At 44.0% G+C, this 14,043-nt stretch overlaps 1 protein-coding gene across 3 annotated transcripts in view; it reads right to left on the bottom strand.

The window, feature by feature from the left end:
• The window catches only part of KLHL2 (kelch like family member 2), a 95,851-nt gene extending 82,188 nt beyond the window's left edge, over window positions 1-13,663 (bottom strand). Inside the window, exons 1-5 of one of the 3 annotated variants that reach the window (XM_019534579.1) lie at window positions 13,218-13,663; window positions 12,933-13,058; window positions 11,401-11,517; window positions 8,660-8,766; window positions 1,646-1,767 (exon numbers count right to left, since the gene is read on the bottom strand). In XM_019534579.1, the coding sequence (XP_019390124.1) occupies window positions 1,646-1,767; window positions 8,660-8,766; window positions 11,401-11,517; window positions 12,933-13,024 (438 nt within the window). In that variant the 5' untranslated portion in view covers window positions 13,025-13,058; window positions 13,218-13,663. Of the gene's footprint in view, window positions 1-1,645; window positions 1,768-8,659; window positions 8,767-11,400; window positions 11,518-12,932; window positions 13,059-13,217 lie in introns of those variants that run through there. The other 2 variants (XM_019534580.1, XM_019534581.1) reach the window with 2 other exon arrangements.
• Between the last annotated feature and the right edge of the window lie 380 nt (window positions 13,664-14,043).

The raw sequence follows: 14,043 nt of genomic DNA, 5'->3' as shown, positions 1-14,043 counted from the left end.
AGGGATTGGTAACAAGGTATTTCCTTTGATTTTTAAAATAGCGTAATAAAACTTCATTTCTGATCACTGATTCAAACATCAGCAAGGCATCTCATCTGAGGACTACTCTGCAGCCAGTAAAAAAAATCAATTTTATCATCTCAATAAAAACCTGTTCACTTCAGAATGTAGCACAAATGTGTGGCACTGATAACAATGGTCTATTTTTATCTCCCATGTTAAGTGTTAGGACTGCTAGTTACCCAGTGCTGGGAAAGTAGAAGGAAAAAGCAATAGGGTAACAGAAACTGGAGAATTAAATGCAATTTGCCAACCAACACCTCTTATTAAATAATGAGCATCAGCACTCCAAGAAAAGCTATTCTGGATCGGGCGGGGTGATGAGGGACTAATAAAGAGAAAAAGAAAGAGAGCATGAGCGAGCAAGCACGCAAGTTCAAAAGCATCAGGAAAGGGCTCAATCTAGTGACAGTGGATAAGAAAAAATTATTTATATTTTTGTACGCCTTCCCTCCCCCCCATCATTGGCAAGACTTCCAATGCAACACTTGTAGTCTCCAAAATCTCAATCTTTGATTCAATTCATAGGTAAGAAAATCTGTTTGACTGCAGTTGTGTGGGAGGTTTGGGAAAAAACTTTGTGCTAAATGCTGGCTGACAAATGCAGGGCTAGATAGCAAGAGTCCATTCCAAAGCTGAAAATCCCAGACGGTGAAGGCAATTGACAGAGAGAAAAGGGAAGTTTGAACTGAGTGGGAGTAGCTAATTTACTCTGTAAACTAAAGGAAAGGAAGTGTTTAATACATTACATTCTATTCTGAATTAGAAGCTATGGTTTTGCATAACGGGCACAACTCAATACAACCTCTCTCAGTCACAGATTTTTAGTTTAGCTCTGTTGGATAAGACTAGAAGTGAACTGGGAAAAGGCAGGCTTCCAATTTATTACACTACACAAAGGGCCTGACCAAAACTAATTCAAATCAAGGGAGTCTCTTCATTGATTTCTGTGAGCTCTGGGTGAGTCCCACAGTACAAGCGTTTCACATCTTGTGTCACGAACACAAGGATGCTAAGGTTCCTGCAAATCTAAGTGGAGAAATTCTTACAAATCAGACCTTAAGCAGGTTGGCAGTGGAGAGGATATTGCCCCTGTTGTATATATTCTGTTGATAAAGAACTTCTCTTTGTAGTGATGGTACTTTCCACAGCACTTAAAAAGCATGTACATTGCAAGAAAAAAGCTGAACGCACCGAGTATCACTAGAAAATTGACATGATCTCAACATAAAATATATTTGATTGTTCATTTTGCTGATAGAAAGAAGGAAGCAAAGTACCAGCAATCTAGCATTTGTCAAGCTATGAAAAATGTCACATTCTTCCTTTACAACACACTCAGTATTGACCATGTGAATGCATCTAACAGATGTCTTTCAAAGGTTGATTTTGGACTCGAGGGAAAAAATAAAAGTAAATCATCATAAAACCTCTAATATTTTTTTTATCCCTCTCATGAAAGAAAAATTATAATGTTAAATCCTACTATTTATACAAGTTTAAGGTAAAAAAAGTCATGTGATTTTGCAAGTGACAAGGGCCAAAAAAAAGTCATAAGAAGGTATTAGAAAATCCTTATTCCTACCTGTACATTTTCTTCCGTAACTTGAATTTCACCAGTATAAATGTAATCAATAAGTATTCTCAGAGTCCAGCCATCAACTTCCTTTATCCGAACTCTCTTTGCTCGACTCTCAGTCATCTCCCCTACAAAATACAATTTTGTGATCTGGTTATTTTAGATGAAGATCCCTCACAAATTACAGCTGTTCTTTCCTGCCACAGAGGTGTTCAAACCTAAAAACAAACCTATTCGGGTCAGTTGAAAAATTTAGCTCATTTCATTTAATTATACAGTTCCTATCTCCCTTTAAAAAAGGAGTTATAGTTATCATAAACTGAATGTTAAGTGATTCAGGAAATCTAGTTTCCTCAGCATGGGCCATTAGTGAAAAACGGCTGTTGGATTTAACAACTGGCAGTCTCTTGACACATATACAAAAATATTTCACTAAGGTGAACTTGTAAGACACTCTTACCTTATGTGCTCCTTGTGCCAAGGAGTTTTTCCAAGTGCTGGCAGTAGAAGCAGTTCTAAAAAAAATCCAGCCCCCCCACAAGAGAATCAAGCAATCAAAGAATGTTTATGTGAAGCAGTCATGAGTAGACAATTTTGCTTTTTATATCCTCCACCAGTGGAAATTTAAATAGAGATTAAAATGGAAAAGGAGGGGAAACTCACTACGTCTCATTTTGTGGAGGCTTAGATATGAATCATTAAAACATTTACCATGAAGCATGATCTTAGAAGGTTTCAGGACAAAAAGTAACAAACTATGACAAGAAAACTGCTCTCTCAGAATGCAGTAATTTTTTCATATGACAAATCACTGCACTGCACATATGATGGCTTCCTGGGCATCAGCAGAATGCCAAGTGAAACACCAGAATCCCATTTCAAGATAGTGTCTTAGAGAAGATTGTGGCTGAACTACCAAATACCCCAGATCTCTTTGTAGCTGGCCAACCTGTTTATAACACTTGGTGAAAGAGGCAAAACCGCACTGGTTAAAAAGGTAGAATTTCTCCTACAAGCAATGGATACAGATTAGGTGTCCATACTTAAGTTGTCAGCAGTCCTAGATGCTGTTAATTACAAGGTAATGCAAGCTTGCTAAGGTCAGTCTAAGCTTGCCTAAATGCTAGAGGTGCACAGATACATAGGTCCGATATCAGATGGGCACCGATCTGAAGAAATCAGAAATCAGCCATATCAGGTCAATAATTTGGCCAATAAATGGCCCATGCATGCACACAGCCGCAGCGCAACACAGGCAGCGAGGAATACAGCCCAGCAACATGGAGAGCTGTCTCCAGCTAGTAAGTCTGGTGTGGTGGAAGGGGAACGGGCAGGGAAGGGGCATGGGAGACATGGGGCTGGTCCAAGTGTTGCCCAGCCAGCGCGGGGCAGGCAAGGGACAGAACGGTGGCTCAGAGGGCATGGGGAAGGATGGGCTTCCTCATGCCACCACTGTGTGCCGCTGATCTAGGGGCTCATCAGGCACTTGTCAGCTCCTGCTGCTGCTCCCACCGCTTGTCTAGGAGGGCACAAGGGGGGCATGTGCCCCTGGATCTGCGTGGGGCGGGCCAGGCTGGGGCCACACCAAGCTCTTCCCCACAAGGCGAGGCTGCAGCCACAAATTCGCTGTAGCCCTTTCCCAGCACAGCCGTGTGCCACCTGGAAGAGCTTCGCACAGCCCCGGCCCCAGCCTGCCCTGTCCAGATCCAGGGGCACACACTTCCCCTGCCCTTCCAGATGAGCAGCAGGAGCTGCTGGACCAGTGGCATGCAATGGCGTGAGCTGCTCCCCCACTCCATGCGCCTCTTGGCCAAGCCATGACTCCGTGCCACACTCACCCCACCCCAGCTGGGCAGCACTTGCCCCAGCCCTTGCCCCACACCCTCCCTCACCACAGGGGCTTTCATCTGCCCCCCACACCACCCTTCTACCACACCAGACTTACCAGCTGGAGGCAGCTCTCTATGCTGGGTATCAGAAATCAGATCAGTATCAGCTAATATGCCTCCTTAAAAATCAACTATTGGTATCAGCCCCCTACTAAATGCTGCAGCAATAGTGAACATTATTTCTCTTTTGCCCCACCTTTTTCTGTCTAAAAACTTCTAGAAGGTGACGTGTCCTTACAGCACTCTCGTGTCACATCCGACTTTCTTGTTTGCTGATGGCATTCAGCTCTGCCCCATGACCCAACTGCCAGTAGTCTAATCAAGTATCCCAGGCAAATAGGGACACAACTGAGAACTAAATGGTAGAACCTCACTGACATTAGACTGAGATAGAGGGAAGCAACCAGAAGATATGTCCGTGTTCATATGTTCCTGCATTTCTATCATTTGTTTCCCTGTTTGTGGGGATCCTTGGAGTGGCTGAATATTTGTATACATTAGAAATGCCCAAGCGTGTCTTTTAGCATTTGCAAGTCTTCAGCAGATTGCAAGTTTAGTTTTTCTACTGTGTAGCAGGGCACTAGGTTGCCTGCTACTGAATAGTAGTAAATGGGTTTAGCTGCCATTCATAGGGCAGCAGGTGCCAGTTGCTATGGCAACTAATTGGGTCAGCTGACCGCCAGGGGGCAGGGCCTGGCCTTTACAAACAGAGAAGGCTAAAGCCAGAGCCAGTTTCCCTCTGGCAGCCAGAGGAGCAGCAACTCTGCTATGGAGCAGAGCATGGCACAGCCGTCTGACTGACTGAGAGTCTACATGATGAGATGGGGGGAGGGAACCCTGACAGGAGTGTATGTTATAGCCGGGGGGGCTTAGTTTTGTGTTGCAACTGGTTGGCTTAGAGCTTTGGGTTTTCTGTTTGGTTGCTTGTGTAAGACCAGAGGACCAGGCGAGGCTGTAGGGGTGGAAGAGGCCTCAAGGGATCTCCCCAGTAGAAGGGAAGTTTCTAGCATCGCAGAGGGCGCTGCGTTTTGGGATGTCCCGACCCCAGCCCATTGGGCGACTTCGGGAGGAGCTAGTGGGGTATTCCGCCCCCCAGCCCAGCGTGGACCATATCGGGACGAGCCCCAGTTGGGAAGAGCCCCAGTGGGGCGTAGGCCCGAGAAGGTGGGTCTGGGGGCCAGATAAGACCGCCTGAGCCCCAATTCTGGGAAGCCCAAGTTGGGCATAGAAGGCCCCAGTACGGGCGAGCACGGGAGGTGCGAGCAAGGCCCCGGTGAGAGCAAGGAGTGCGTGAGTGCGGGAAGCGTGAGTGAAGCCCCAGTGAGGGCAGGACCGTGAGAAGCGCGGGAGACAAGGCCCCAGTGTGCGTGAGACCGCGGGAAGCACGAGGCACAGGTCTGAGTGCGGGTGACCGCGGGACGTACAGGAGGCAGGCCCGGGTCATACACTGCCTGTAATTGAGGAGCCCCGAGAGGGGAGTAAGCCCATTGAGAAACCGGGGAAGGGCAAAAGGGCGCAGTCTGAGAGAGGCCCCAGGGGCGGGCGCAGTCTGAGAGAGGCCCCAGGGGCAGGCGCGTATATTGAGAAGGCCTGGGAGAGGGGGTGAGCGCATATATTGAGAAGGCCTGGGAGAGGGGTCGAGCATATCGAGTAGGCCCTGGGAGAGGACCAGCACAGGAAACAGAACGGAACCCCGGTATAGCAAGATAGGCCCTGTGCCAAGGAGGGCAGGAAGGCAGCCTCCCATTAATAATAATAAGATCAAAGACGTGGCGGGCGAGAGAGGGTGCATTCATGACCCAGGTTGGCACGGTAGGCAAGGGCGCTAGGGGAGGTCACGGCACCCCTAGGGACCGTCCTGCCACATACTGCAATTCCTGCCTTTGCTACTATAAGCATACTCTGGAAGTGCTCTCAACCCTTTGGTCAATCCAAAAGCTTAGGCAGGTGCAGAATGCAGAAACTCATCACTACCAATGCGCATCTCAGGGCAACATACATCATTCATACTCAGTGGGCATGTCTACATGTTCAACAGTGCACCATAATTACAGCACATGGAGTTTAAAAGCTGTAACAGCAGGTACTACTTAACGTGCCATAATTGGTGCTACTGTGCAGTAGCACCAGCCCACCCCCTTTTGTGATGCTAATCCACAGTAAACTAATTCTACTGCACATTGGCATATTAGCACAGTTTTTGCCTGCAACACTAACATGCAGTAAAATTAGTCTACTATGCATTTAGCGTCTCATGTAGATGCTCCCACTGATCTGCACTTCCTATTTCTTTGCTTCTATATTGAATTCAAAGTGCTTTTCTTAATGTATAATGCACCAGAGGGGCTGGATCTTCACTCTTGAGAGCCTACATCTGTTTCCTGTACTTTCACAATTGCATGGGTAGAAGTATTTGACCTAGCCTCCATTAGCTGAGAGGAGCTGACCACCGAAGTTGTCTGTGAAAGTGCTCTATTCTGGTATGGGCGTCTTTCCTTCCCCACCTCACCCTGGGTATAAAACAGACCAAGCAGATCTTCAGAACATGCTACAAAACATCTTGTTATGTGGGCTGCTGTGGAAAACATACTTCTGAGATAAATAAATGTGTGGGAGAACAGGGAGAGAAAAGTTCTGTAGACGATTTAGCTTTGTTTTCCAAGGTTGTGTCAGGGTTTCTGTTGTGTAGGGACACAACAGTTTAAACAATTATAAAATCTAAAACTCAGGGCTTTCTGAGCCTTTCTTTTGGCCATTAATAGTAATAGAAATCTTTTCTACTGTGACACTGTTCTACACATGGCCCACAATTGCACATTACCTTGAAACACAAATTCTGACCTTGAGGATGATGTGTAGGTTACCAGGAATTCAGGTTCTAAGCATCTTTTCTTAGATTCCCTTTCTTTCTTCTTTTTTTTTTTTTGGTGTGAGAATTCATCCCTGAGAACACATCTATTCTGCCTCCAAAGCAAGCCCCAGGGTGCTGTGATAAAACATGTAGGGGTACACTGATAGAGATTTTTTTAGCCAATCCCAATGGCCGATTGTTAACCAGCCATATTGGCTGATACCAATCTGATAGCCAATATGCAGCCCTACAGCTTAGAGAGCAGTGCCTGGCCAGTAAGTCTATGAGGTGGAAGGGGCATGGGGGTGGGGTGCAGATCCAAGCACCCACAGTGAGGGAAGGAATGAGGCTGGAGCAGGGGCAGGCACAGACCAATTTCATAGTTTGTAGGGTCAGAAGGGACCTGAGCAGATCATTAAGTCCCACCCCCTGCCATGGCAGGAAAGAGTAGTGGGGTCAAACGACCCCAGCAAGGTGATTGTCAAGTCTTGTCTGCAGGTGGTGCTGCAGAGGGGAGAGGGGGCTACAGGGAATTTTGGGGCGACTGTAGCCCATCCCATAGTCCCCCTTCCCAGCACCGCTAATGCCCGCCCTGAGTGCAGACCTGGCCCAACCCCACCCAGGGAAGAGGCTGACACAGCCCCTAGCTCACAGCAAGCAGCCCACCCTCGCCCTGCACACAAATCCAGGGGACACTGGCCCTTCAAGCCTTCCTTGGAGATGTATGCAGCAACAGGGAACTGCTCCCACTCCTCACTCACAACCCCTGGACGAGCCACCCACGGCTCTGTCCCACGCCCTGCCCCACCCCAGCTGGGCCGTGCCTGCCCCAACACCACCCCCACTCCCTCCCTCACCATGGGGGCCTTTATCTGCCCCCCCACACACCTGTTCCTCCCCACAGATTTACCAGTCAGACGCTGCTCTCCACACTTCTGGGTTGCATTCATGGCCACATGCATGGCTACAGCAGCCAAAAAAAGCCAAATTTTCCTTTTATTGGTGCCAAATCGGATATGGACCTCAATGCACCTCTAAAAACATGCACCACTCATTTGGTCCCCCTCAGTGAATGTCCAAGTCAAGAAATCAGGCTGTGTAGTCACATTTAGCAACATCCTGAGCATGTGCCAAAAAGCATACCCGAGACAGCTTGAAAATGGATTTAAGTGCCCGTTCAAAGCTGCATTAAACTAGTTACACCACCAAACTTCTGGGTGACAGCAAAAATTAAGCCAGAATGAGATGTGAGTAGTGCTTCCAGGTGGCTGCTTGCCAGGGTGGCAACAAAGACACGCCCTAATTCAAGAAGTTAGCAGTAGAAGGAAAAAAGCAAAGCACCAAGACATCCTATATAATTAGTCCAACCTTCTTCAACGCAAAAAAAATAAAAGGAAGAGCACCCCAAAGAATATTTTTAAAGTACTTATGGTAACCCCTCTCTTTGTGGCTGGATATCTTCACCATACCTCTGGGAGGGAGCAAGTACCATTATATGTCCTTTGAAAGAAATTTTAAAAATTTAAAAAAAGAGGCAGATGATACACAACTCTCTAAAGCCACACGGGGAGTTTGTGGCAGAATGGAGCAATGGACCTTCCAGAAGTGATTTACAACCATTAAGGAATGAAAAACCTTAATATAGGCAATTCTATTGAGAGGTATAAGGCAATGAACCTGCTTTAGCTTACAAACCCTCTGGTGTCTCTGCTATAGCAATATGGCAGGGAGCTGATAGAGTAAGCAGAGGCAAAAGCCAGTCTGTACAGATAAAATTATAGGAACAGTGAACAGCACAAGTACCACTCAAAATTAGCCAAAGAACACTGAAATACACCCTCACGCTATAGACTGCCAAGGCCAATGGAAGCCTGTGTGTCTATCAATAGCCTACAATATCCAAGAGTGAAGAATACAATATTTAGAACAAATGGTCATGAGAAACTACCCACTTCAAATGCACACAGAAATGTTTTTTAATCTACTTTATGCCAAACAATTAGAGTTGGAAAGGTTAGAGAATCCTTTTCTCTAGTTATGCCTGTATAAACAACCTTTAACTCCTTTTATAAATGAGATGTTATATGTATGGTTTTATACATGTTCACCACAGTAGTTAAGATTAAGGAGACATTAGAAGCTTAAGATCAGGATGACCTCATTGAAAAAATATAAATAAAGCATTAAAATGTTAGACTTTGTTTAGCAAAAAAAAGTTTATAATTTCACATTTCAGTGCAGCCTTGTTATCTTCAAATACAAGAATTAAATATTTGGTACCTGTAAACATAGCATGGAAGTAAGGACTGCAGGCAGCAAGCACAACTCTATGAGCTGCAATTTCCATGTCTTCCGCTACTATTGTCACATCACACAGCAGGCTTTGACTATTTAAGAGATATTAAAGGAAAAACAATTATATATAAGCAAGCCACAGAGAATCATGTAACATCACATCACCCTAATACTCCCCCTATCCTAACCCCAATCCTAACAAAATGCTTTGAAGACAATGTTGATTAAGCAATGTTTTCAAATGTGTTATGAAACCACATGGCTATTACTCAGTGTGCTTACAGATGGTGTTTGGGTACATGCAGCTTCCTAAAACAACACTCATGAACAGTGCTTTCTTGCTTAGCTAAAAAAAAGACTTTTAGAAGTAGAAAATAACTAAAGATCTGTATCAGCTTAGGAGATAACTAAAAGAGTGAGGCTATATAATGGTGTCACTGGATACATCAGTGTGAAGGTAGACAAAGTTTCCCTCCCATATAAGACTATAGATATTCCTAGACAGTGAGGAAGCCTGATCTGAGAGAGGTTTCCTGGTTTTCCTTGCCTTTCCAACCATTTCATATACAGATTATAGATATTTTTATCCAGATGCACTAACCTAGATATTTTGAAGATAAACTTTATATTGTGGCCAATTTCTAACTTGCCTAGATGGTCAGTATTACTCTTAACTTAGTGTTGGCACAACATGATGTTTCCTCCCCACTATTTTCACAAAAAGCTTTAATAAAGTTTATTTAAACCACTTAATCCAGTTCTCCATGGTGCAAAAATTAACTAGAAGATACAAATTCATTGCAATTTACAATTACTCTTTATAGCTGAGTAACTCAAGCTGCAACCAGGTTATTCCCAGTATTTCTCTGGTAGGAATCATTAGTTTTGTTACACCTACTGTCATCATCCTCCAGGCAGGTCTCTTCCAAGAACAATATTTTGTCTCCAAGACAAAACGTAAGAATGCAAGTAGTGACATACTGGGTCAGACCACCAGTCCGCCTAGCCTAGAATCCTATCTCTGACATTGACAGAGGTAGATACTTTAGAGAGAAAGCATCAAATCAAGTATATCTAGAGCAGTGGTGCTCAATCTCCAGCCCACAGGGCTCCCCCCAGGTCCAGAAACTTGACAGTGGAAAAGCAGCGGCAGCATTAGCTGCCCATGGCTTACAGAGGTCCCATGCACCAAACAGAGATAGCACACGGGAATCATTTCATGATGAGATCCAGAACTGATGCTGGGCTGGAGCACAGACTGGCTCTATGGCTAGGTCAGCACACTGACCCCATGCCGGATCCAGCCCATGGGTTCACCCCACCCATGGAAACTAGCTTCATACTACAAAGGCTGATCGCTACTGATCTACTCTTTTTGTAACCCTCTTGCATCCACTATCATTGGTTTAGAGATGCCAAAGGACAGAGCTCACAGGAGCCAGGGGTCAGAAGATGGGACATCCATGGATTTTTTGCGAGATAAAGGGAAATTGGAGGGGGGGGGGTAAGTACATCAGAGCTGAGGAATTTACAACATGTAAAGAAAGACCATATTCTGATGGAACAAGAACCAGTGGGAGATTGTCACTCTAGTAATTCTGTCCCATACCACTAATTCCTTGAGCCTCAGTTTTCAAATAGCATATGGCTGTTATCTCAAATGGGATTTGCCATTAAGTGTTTAAATTACCCATCTCCAGATCTTGAGATGAACAGGTGGGATGGAAATGTGAAATAAATCCAGCAGCTGTGCACATCTCATTCTTAATTAAAACTTGCCAATTTCATGGCTACAGTTCTGAAACCTAGATGTACCGAGATGAATGATGCAGTTTACTTTTCGTTAAAAGTTATTGTTACAGAATATGACTCAGGTATGAAACCTGCTTTACTGTCAGCTCTTTTATAGAAGACTCTCTTCATTATCAGAAAGGCTTTTTCAAATTTTAATTAAAGCTAATAGCTGGTGTTATTTTGTGTCATGTTCATAAGCTGGCAAACCTGGTAATGCATCTTGGTATATAAAAGAAACCAAAATAGATTTTGCCCTAGCAATCGCTTTCCAATTTGTTAGAATGATCTGATACGGTCAAAAATAGGAAAAAGTAATTATTTTACATTTTCAACAAGCTTGAACATCTTTGTTTATAAGCAACTGAAGTCTTTTACTAAGCACAGGTTCTGAAGAATTCCTGCCTTTGTCTTGATGAAGACTAAAGAGGAAGTAGATTGCTAAATCTTCATGTGACAGAGTTACTAGCCAGATGTCCCCGAGATTTATATTTAGGGACCTATCTAAGCTATGGTAAAACTTTGTGGCACAGCACCACCTTTAATCTTGCTCTTTTTGCCACACACCCTTCCCCCTCATCACTGAGCGGCCAAGAGGCAATTTAATGCCTCGGCCCCGCACTATTCATCTAGCCAATGAGGCTAAAACCTTGAGCACAGCACTGGAACTGGGCTAATAAGACTTTCACATCAGAGCTGATTAGCTTTGGCACAGTACTGCATTAATGTAGTTACACTTCCAATTTAGAAGCTAGTGTGCGCACCAAGTTATCTCCGGTACATCCACATGACCTTGTGTTGCACTGTAGTGTGTAAGCAGGCCCTTAGCTTCATTAAAACACAGCCCCTACTTCAAAACTTTCCCTAGCCAAGAAAAAGTCAGTTGTGGAACCCTAAAATATTGCCATAATTATTGAGATACTAAATCAGGTTACCTAGCTACCAAGAAAAAAGGTATGTGGTAGAATGAAACAATGCAACTATCCAATCCTTCTAGCAGCAGACTCTTCAGACACACTTTGGTGAGTATCCTCCATCCTTCTCTCATTATTCTGAAATCAAGCAAAATGTTTTAAGCTATTCTGTCTGCACAATTTCAACTGCATAGACTACACACTTTTCTCCACGTTCGTCTGAGACAGGACACACTATCAAAAGTTGATGAGCATTGTCATTTGGGCAATGTTAGCAACAGCAAATACACACATGCAAGAAAAAGTGCAGATAAAGAAAGGGGGAAAAGTATTTACAAATGCGTATGACAAAAAACAAGAGAGTATAGGCTGAGCTCTAAATGCTCAGGCCTTGCCTACACTAACATTCTCCGACTGTTACCATTACCTGTTTGGCTGAACCATAATTAGTATTGGCTGAGGGTCATAATTGCCAAGTGTTGCTGTTTTTCAACAGTGCTTCACCCAGTCCTGTCAGTACAAAGTTATATCAGTATGGTGTTCATAGATGTAGAGTCAGATGGGACCCGAGCAGATCATCTAGTCCAAACCCCTGCCCTGGGCAGGAATGAATACAGGGCTCATATGACCCCATATGTTAAAAACAGCCTCAGTACAGGGCTGCCAGCACTGCTCAGCCTGAGGGTAGCAATGTTTGGAAACAATTTTAAAAAAAGGTTTTTCCACTGTGTAAGAAGCCTCTGTGAAAGTGATGCAACTGAGTTCACCTGACAATGAACTCAATTCACTGAAATATATGGTATAAGAAGTAGTGACCTTTATGATGAACAAACAAAATCCTCCACATTTATGTCCCATAAAGCAATAACGCTGGCTAGTTTTTCACATGCAGTAATACAAAGCAGGTCTATTGTACTTTTCCTGTGCCACCACCCTCGGGCACCTGCTCTTGCTCTACACTGCCAAATCCAAAATAAGGCAGTTAACCTGCTGTGAGGATGCCCCTGCTCCCAGATCTGTCTCTTCTATGCCTGGGACCCATGGCAAAGATACCTTCAAGGTGGTTTCACCATCTCATTTCTAGGTTTGGCAAACATGAAGCAAGAGAGCAGGGCAACCTTCCAGGTGGCACTCTTAGTGCCTGCACTGACATACCTACATTGTCCATAGTCCAAATTACCATATGGTGAAGGGCTGGTTCTCACTTTAAAGTTTTACAACATTTATCTATGGGGAAAGAGATGTCCTTGGGAGTATACATTCTATTTATAGAATATACTCAAGAAAAAACTCCAGTAACATCATGAAGGGGTGAGGAGGATGGGAGGGGAGAAGGGGGGACAATCGGGTTACTAACCCCAGGCACTGGCAAAAAAAAAAAAGTATTTCTGGACCGGCCATGACCATGCCACCAACAGTACAACCACTGACACTTCCATGGCCACGTATCACTGCCACCCAGGGCACTCAGGTGTCACCCTATGCCTCTGGAAACCACTAACAACTGAAAATGTACTATAAACTCCATGCACAAGCACAAAATGAAGCAATACCTTCTTAATTCATTCATAACTTTGAAAGCTTTCTTCATATGCCAGGGATTCACTGTAACAGGGCAGTGTTTTTCAGTATTATCATCTTTCATATCCAAAGGCTTCTGATGGCAAAGTTTTGTGCATCTGGGGGGGAAAAAAAAGACACACACACAAAGAGTTGAGTTTCTCGTCTTCCTACTGATGTATGGGGTTTCTTGTTTTGGGGGCTTTTTTCTGTGCCTATCTGCAAAAAATGCTTTAGACCTTATTCTGTAATCAGAGCAATTTCAAATTACTCATTACCAATGTCCAGAATTCAGAGACACATGTAGCTCCATAAACAAGGGTATCAGTGCAAAGCCCAGCCTGCTCCTAATCAATCAGGCAGCTGCTGAGAAAGGAGTAGGTCCTTGAAATCCAAGCTTCAAGTCATGTTAGATGCATTCTCCATCCTGTCCCAGTTCCAGGTTTAGTTTGTCTCTGATAAATCTGTACTTTCACATGCCCTAAACTGCCAACTAGGAAAAAACAGTTCTCTCTTTTCCTGCTATCCCCCACCTCCCCAGCAGATCTTCAGCTGTTAAAACTATTTTTTTCCCAGCAGGTTCAAGGACATCCTCCACTGTGTAAACTTTGCCCATTTTCAGTTTCATGCACCGGCTTAGGAAACTTAAACAGTAGTTAAGCACAGTGATCTCACTGATCCGCACAATGCTTTTCTGAATTAAAATAGCGACTATGGATTCCTAATTTCTGTTCTGAAAAAGCTCTGAGTAGTCACACTGATACTAGAGCAACCGGAAAAACTAGGATCACTTCCTTTACATTCTGAAGCTGTTCATTGCAGCAATAAAGACAGAGCACTTAAATTTTCTAAGAAAAAAAATCATCTTCTATTAAAAAAATAGTGCACACACCCCTTTACTTGCGAATAGTAGCCAACAGCAAATAAAGAAGTGGGTTTTTTCAGTTTCAATATCAATAGGCTGTGTTGCTATTTCAAAAAAGGCATAGACTACCACAGCTCTCATACCAATATTTTTGAGTTCTCATGTTGTCATGTCTGCTACACAACTTTATTCCCAAACCTCAAAAATTAACAAGAGCCAAACAGAAACTCTCTTTAGAA

The sequence above is a fragment of the Crocodylus porosus genome, unplaced genomic scaffold, assembly GCF_001723895.1.
Source record: "Crocodylus porosus isolate Cpor-Errol unplaced genomic scaffold, CroPor_comp1, whole genome shotgun sequence".
Classification (NCBI taxonomy): Eukaryota; Metazoa; Chordata; order Crocodylia; family Crocodylidae; genus Crocodylus; species Crocodylus porosus.
Note: the sequence above shows the minus strand (reverse complement) of the source record. Positions and strands in the feature narration are given on the sequence as shown.